General features: G+C 34.9%; 1 protein-coding gene across 3 annotated transcripts; it reads left to right on the forward strand.

The window, feature by feature from the left end:
- LOC127124121 (uncharacterized) lies at positions 1 to 4,802 on the forward strand. Of its 3 annotated transcripts, none has more exons than XM_051054138.1 (8): positions 1 to 236; positions 601 to 2,182; positions 2,330 to 2,627; positions 2,786 to 3,010; positions 3,116 to 3,289; positions 3,483 to 3,677; positions 3,918 to 4,031; positions 4,300 to 4,802. In XM_051054138.1, the coding sequence occupies exons 2-8, from the start codon at positions 900 to 902 to the stop codon at positions 4,633 to 4,635; spliced, it is 2,625 nt and encodes an 874-aa protein (XP_050910095.1). In that variant the 5' UTR covers positions 1 to 236; positions 601 to 899; the 3' UTR covers positions 4,636 to 4,802. The 3 variants fall into 3 exon arrangements, with proteins under 3 accessions (XP_050910095.1, XP_050910094.1, XP_050910093.1); XM_051054137.1 differs by having other exon boundaries at positions 217 to 340; XM_051054136.1 differs by lacking the exon at positions 1 to 236 and having other exon boundaries at positions 361 to 2,182.
- The last annotated feature ends 2,378 nt before the right edge of the window (positions 4,803 to 7,180 follow it).

Raw genomic sequence — 7,180 nt, forward strand, 5'->3', positions numbered from 1 at the left:
TTGTAATTCAAACTCAACTAGTAGTGAACAAGAAGTATCAACAACATAGTATAATACAAAAAGGACATGAATCATTTGCAGTAGTAATTTCCATACAATAAACAATCTCAATCTCAGCCGTTGATCTGTGATCAAACGAATTCAGATTATCCCGGTTAGTCTCTGCATTTGCACGCAGAGAAATTGTAGCTTTAAATGTTGTTAATTTGAGTGCCACATTTATTGCACCAAATAAGGTGAGTGGTGACTACTGACTACTGACCCTATTTTCAGTTATAGCCATCTTTTGCAATTTTCTGACACTTCCACTTCACCACCCAACACTGCTTTTTCTTTCTTGGTAACGTCCACATTGCTTCCTTTTTCATGCATTTTCTTCTTTAATGCTGTTCTATACTGGATCCTTTGCTCCATATTATCTTAGATACCTTTTGTTTTTGGATTTTAGGTTCTATTTCTTAATCATTTTGATGTTATTACATGATATAGTTCTAAGTTCTAACCCTAGACTTCAGAATTTCTTTGAATTTGTGTGTTAATATCCATTTCAGATGTTTTTGCTGATGCATTTTGAGTTCTCATGCTGATTTGGTTTCATAGGGCTTGTGGCATTGTGTAAGGTTTTGAAAAAAACGTCTGCAACTTCAATCTAGGCTTTGATATCGAGGTTTTGATGTCTGTTCGACGACACCGCAGACGGGATTGAGGCTATGTAACTGTGATTCTCACAATATCAAGGATCGAGGCTACAATCTCGGTCGCAACATTGAAGTTTTGGTGTCTATGCGACCACAACGCAACCACGATTGAGGCTGCATGATCACGTTTCGTTGTAATATCAAGTGTCGAGACACGAAGGTAACAGTTACCAGAATCGTGATTTAAAAACCCGATTCAGCATGGTTTTAGGCATGAGAGGAAAGAACATGAGAACTAGCAAAGTTCAAATTGATTACCTGATTCATATTCAAGAGATTAAGCCGTGGCCTCCATCGCAATCTTTAAGATCTCTTCATTCGGTTTTAATCGAATGGAAGAATGGTTCAAGCACATTAGGTTCTACTAAAGTAGTATCACCTTCACTTGGTTCAATTATAGGCGAAGGAAGAATTGAATTCAACGAATCGTTTAGAATTTCAGTCACATTGTTGAGGGATGTATCCATTAGAGGTGGTGATTTTGATGTTTTCCAAAAGAATTTCTTGGAATTCAACTTGTATGAGCCTAGAAAAGATAATAAGATTGTTAAGGGTCAATTATTGGGAAATGCTGTTATAGATTTCGCAGATTATGGAGTAATTAAAGAAGGATTAAGCATTAGTACATCTATGAACTGCAAGAGAAGCTACAAAAACAATGATCAACCGGCCTTGTTCATTAGAATTCAGCCGCTTGAAAAGATCCGCGCACGTTCGTCTTCGTTGCAGGAAAGGTTTTCGAATGAGGTTTTGGAGAATAATAGCAATGGTTGCGATTCTGTATCAACATTGATGAATGAAGAATACGCCGAAGAAGCTGAGATTGCTTCTTTTACTGATGGCGATGTTGTTTCTTCACATTCTTCTGTTGCGGGAGCTTCTACTTCCTTGGAACTTAAGAATGAACCCAACGGACCGATCAGAAAGACTAATATGGTGCAACAGGATGCATGCAAGAAGATGGAAAGTTCATCTCACATGTCGTCGTCAATGGATACATCGTTGTCGACTGAAAAATGCGCTACTTCACCATCTTTAGTTTGTGAAAATTTAGGCGAAAATTCAAGGATCAGAACAAGAAGCAATGGTCAAGAAAATTTCGATGAGAATTTTCATGACAAGGTCACTCATTCTAGAAATATAGTTGAAGGTGTTCAAAGAATAAGTAGCAAAAACACTTATAAGATTAATCCAAAGGAAGCAAAAAATGGTAATTTAGAAGGTAAACTCGATTACTTGAAAAAGAAGGTAAAGAATCTTGAAGGAGAGTTAAGAGAAGCCGCGGCAATTGAAGCTTCTTTATATTCCGTTGTTGCTGAGCATGGAAACTCCATGAGTAAGGTTCACACCCCGGCTCGGCGTCTTTCGAGGCTTTATCTTCATGCTTGTAGAGAAAAGCTTCAAGGAAGAAGGTACGGTGCGGCTAAAAGCTCTGTTTCAGGATTAGTACTTGTTTCAAAGGCATGTGGAAACGATGTTCCAAGGTACATTTAAGTCATTTTCTTAATTTAACTTTTTGAGAAACATAACATGATATTGATCGAATTTTTCCCTTACGATTTCCTTTTATAGTTTTTGAAAACGGATGTAACCTTTTCGTTGTTTCTGAAACTGCATTCGTCTGATTATAGGTTGACATTTTGGTTGTCGAATACTATAGTGTTGAGAACAATTATAAGCCGAAACTCGAAGGATTTGGTGGTTTCATCAAATCATGGTGGTTTCGATAGGAGAAGAAAAACCGAGACAAATGGAAATGGAAAGATAGCATCCTCCTCGCAAAGGTGGAAAGGAGGAAAAAATGAAAGTACAAAAGCATTAGGTTATGAATCCTTTGGTAACTGGGATGATCCTCATGTATTCATTTCAGCATTGGAAGAAGTTGAAGCTTGGATCTTCTCTCGCATAGTAGAATCTATTTGGTGGCAGGTAATGCCTTACTCTTATCTCGGGCCGGCCCGATGTCGACATATATTAGCCATAGTATGAAATACTGACATGGACATACGACACGATATTGACATGTGTCAGACATGAGACATACATTGGCACCTAACATGAATTTATCATTCTTTGTCTATATACAGACTCTAACTCCACATATGCAACATGTTGATACAAATATAACCAACAAAGAAGTAGCTTCTGCGTCAAGGAAAAGCTATCGAACGATATCTAGTTCATGTGATCAAGATAAGAGTAACTTGTCATTAGATATTTGGAAGAATGCTCTTAAGGAAACATTTGAAAGGCTCTGTCCTATTAGAGCTGAAGGGCATGAGTGTGGCTGTTTACCTATGCTTCCAAAATTGGTCAGTTTCATATGATTGCTTGTTTCACAAGTCACTACCTATATTAATTCATATTGTTTATAAGCTCATTACTTTAGTCAATGAAATCTCTTTTTTTCCATCTAGATAATGGAGCAATGTGTGGTAAGATTAGACGTGGCTATGTTCAATGCTATTCTGCGCGAGTCTGATGATGAAATCCCAACTGATCCTGTCTCTGATGCTATAAGTGATCCTAAGGTTCTTCCGATTCCACCGGGAAAATCAAGTTTTGGAGCTGGTGCTCAGCTGAAAACCGTGGTACACTTCTCAATAACTTTTTATGTGTCATGCTGTCGACTCATGAGTGAATTTGATTTCAATTCATACGTATAAGCCGATTCTATAAGAATGAGTTAAACCTAATATGACAGGTGCTACTAATAGCACATAATTACGATATTTATCCAAACATGACTTAAATTAATTTTGTGGAATCAATTTTTATTTTCAGATTGGGAAGTGGTCTAGATGGTTGAGTGATCTATATGGCATGAATGAAGAGGACTCAATTGAAAACAACGATGGTTCTAATAACAATGAGCAGAAGAAGCATAAGTCTTTTAATTCTTTCACTCTTCTTAATTCACTAAGTGACCTTCTAATGCTTCCTAAAGATATGCTATTATGTGCATCCATTAGAAGTGAGGTATATATGCCAATGATATTAATGAACTTTTCTTACACTAGTTTGTAGTTTTAAATTGCGGTTGTGGCCTCAGTTATGTTGCGAATCTCTATAATGCAACAAAATGCGGTCGAATTTGTGGTTGAGAGGTGGTTGTGGAGACTTCAAAATCTGCAATGTTGTGGGCTATTGCAGTTGCAGACCGTAATTTAAAATAATGCTTTAGTTGCTAAACTTAACCTAAGTTTCTTGTTTGTGAAGGTATGCCCCATGTTTACTGCACCACTTATCAAGAGGATTCTTGATAATTTTTTTCCAGATGAGTTTTGTCCTGATCAAGTTCCTATAACTGTTTTTGAAGCTCTAGACTTAGAGGTAAATATTCAATTTTCATTTTAGTTTTTCTAACATATATGTCGATGTAGCATTAAAACTTCAGATTATCGGCATATTCAGTGTCCAAAGCAGACACAACACAAACATATGTGATTACGGTTAAATATTTTATCTCTGTGTGTCAGTACTTGATGAATATAGGTTAACAATATGAATCAAAGGATATTATAAAATAATTAAAATGATTATGTGCTTAAACTCCATCAAAGTTAACTTGTGATCTCAAAGTTGTGTTGACATGAAACAGAATGATATGGAACATGGGAAGGAGTTAGATAACAACTTCCCATACAGTGCAGCTCCAATTTCCTATTTGCCTCCGACAGTAACTTCCGTCGCAAGCATTCTAGGAGAGGTTGGAAGCAAATCTCAGCTAAGAAATAAATCTTCTGTTGTTAGGAAGTCATACACAAGTGACGACGAGCTCAATGAATTAAAGTCTCCATTATCTTCAATACTCTTCAACGATTCTTCGTCGTCGTCAGAGGTTTTGAACAAATCGAATTTGATGTCGAAAGAAATTTGCAGTGAATCTCCAGTTAGATATGATCTCCTTAGAGATGTGTGGATGAGTAGCAATTAGTCTTCTTGTAGAAGCTTGAATAATATTAACACTGTGGATCATGTGTAAAACGCATTAGTATATATAATTTAAGTACGTTGTGATTTTAATCTACTAATATTTAAGGGTTGATATTATCTTATGCACTAGACAAGTACAATGTATAGAAAGCTATTTTCACTCTTTTATCTCCCTATCTGTATATCATTTTAATGTTTCTTCTAGAGTTTTAATAAGATAGAGTAAATAGTTAGAATATATGTATCAGTAGTTATGTACCAAAGATTTTTCTTATCCTTCTATACTTTTTATTTTGACCAAAAAAGTCATATAACTTTTTTATTGTTTTCTAACAAGTAACTTAATTATATTGTGAAATACTTAATTAACAAATTAGTCAAAAAGAGTTGTCAAATTCTATATGAGTTTGATCAAATGTAAATAAATTATAAAAATTAGGTTGTCCACAATATGAAATTTTTCTCCTTTTATGATTGATCTTGAGTTACTTGCCGACTCTTATGATGTAGATTAACATAAAATAATTTAGGTTAGATAATGCTTTTAGATTGAATGACTCTATGATGGAATCGTGAAGAGAGTACTTTTCTTATAGTATTTTAAACACTTCCGAATGTCTTAGAGTTTCTGTCGCCGTATAACGCCGTGAGTAGTCCGATTGCTCCGATGCGTCGTGCCTAAGGGTTTAAGTGTCGCCACTAGCACCTCTACGCCCATGCCCCCAGACCCGGTCCCGGAGACGGAGTCGGTGTCATCGGTGGCGACACCGACGAGGGGTGTATGAAGGAGACAAGCAGCATAATGCTTGTGACCACCACACATGTCCATGTGATACTTTATCCTCTTTTGTCCTTTTGTTGAGTTAATAAACATAACTCTTTATCAAGACTTTGAATATGAATGTCACTTTTAATGTGAGACTATTTTCCAAGCATTTATTGACATTTATTCACTTCCACTTTTTTTTGTCATTTTGGAACACACCCATGGATATTTATTGATCATAAATTCAATAACCCCCAGCTTGTTCTAATAATGACAAGACTAATTTCAGAAAAGAGAAATAAAAAATGTTAATACAGTTAAGTATCTTTTGGATCTGTCTCATGTGATCCAAGAGGACGATGTACAAGTGAGTGAGAACCTGACTGTTGAGGAATCAACCATGTAGATGGAGTATCGGGAAGTAAAACAGTTGCGTGGTAAGGAGACTGTATTGGTGAAGGTAGTGTGAGGAGGACCTGCTGGTGGAAGCATGATGTGGGAGCTGGAGAGTCGGATGAGAAAGTTTTATCCATACTTTTTTCTTAAGTTAATTTTGAGGATTTTTTTTTTATAATTGGGGGAGAGTTGTAACACCTCAAATTCGATTAATTCATTTGAATTATTTAGAATTTTTATTTAATTATTTAGAATTTTTATTTAATTATTTAGTGTTTAGTGCACCTTTAATTAATATTATATGTTGTTGGGGGTGTAGTGGCAATGGTAGGGTGTGGAGGGAATGTAATATCTTGATAGAATAATTAGAATAATTAACATTTTAATTATTATTAAAAATAAAATGAGAAAGTTGGTAAAAAAAAAGGAATTGGGTCAATTGAGTGAATTGAGAAAAGAATGAGGTGAAAGGAGAGAAATTGAAAATTGATGGACAATAATAATAATTAGGTAAAATTAATGAGATTACTATATATTCTAAAAGTGGGGAGAAACTAGATTTGGAGGGAACTTTTTAAAAGTACATGAAAATAAAAGGCTAGTGAAAAAAAGAGCAATTGGGAGGAAAGCCAGGGTTTTGAAGAGGAAATTCATAAAAGTTGTTTGATTCGCTATCGTTCCTGGAAATCTAAGGTAAGGGGGGAGAAATGACTATCAATATGTGTGTATTGCATGATGGGGCAGAGAAGAGAGGTCCTTACTCTAACTAGGGTTCCATGATTTACTTTGATGAACTATTGTGTGATAAAAATATGGAATTTGTTGATTGAGTATGTGTCTACATGTGTTTCTATGATTGAATCTATGTTTGAAATATCATGTCTATGCATTAGTATTTTTCTGTCATTGATGAATGTATGAAGCTTTGAACATGAGGGTAAATGTTGATGAATATGATGATTAACTCATATGATAATTTGCATGTTAATTGATGTATATGTGTGGTAATAGTAGATAATCATATATAAAGTTAGATTCTTGAAATAAGTTGTTTAGGTGTGTTAGGACATGTTTGAGTGGGGTTTAAAATTGATTAAAACTGCTGATCCGTGAAGAAAAACTAAAATTGTATTGAACTAATATATTGGCTACAGTGAACAATCTATTGGTTCCTTTGAAAAAAACTAAAATCGTATTGAACCAATCTATTGGATATAGTAAACAATCTATTGGTTCCTTTGAAAAAAACTAAAACCGTATTGAACCAATCTATTAGTTACAGTAAACAATCTATTGGTTCCTCTGAAAAACTAAAAATTGTATTGAACCAATCTATTGGATACAATAAACAATACATTGGTTCCTCTTAAAAACATAAAAAAAA

The sequence above is a fragment of the Lathyrus oleraceus genome, chromosome 1 (assembly GCF_024323335.1).
Source record: "Lathyrus oleraceus cultivar Zhongwan6 chromosome 1, CAAS_Psat_ZW6_1.0, whole genome shotgun sequence".
Taxonomy (NCBI): domain Eukaryota; kingdom Viridiplantae; phylum Streptophyta; class Magnoliopsida; order Fabales; family Fabaceae; genus Lathyrus; species Lathyrus oleraceus.

What these genes read in the sequence shown, in the direction of transcription:
- LOC127124121 (XM_051054138.1), top strand. Translation starts at nt 900, where the DNA reads ATGGTTTTAGGCATGAGAGGAAAGAACATGAGAACTAGCAAAGTTCAA. An exon ending in TACCTATGCTTCCAAAATTG is followed by an intron (nt 3,011 to 3,115) that starts GTCAGTTTCATA and finishes TTTTCCATCTAG; the next exon opens with ATAATGGAGCAATGTGTGGT. An exon ending in GTGCATCCATTAGAAGTGAG is followed by an intron (nt 3,678 to 3,917) that starts GTATATATGCCA and finishes TTGTTTGTGAAG; the next exon opens with GTATGCCCCATGTTTACTGC.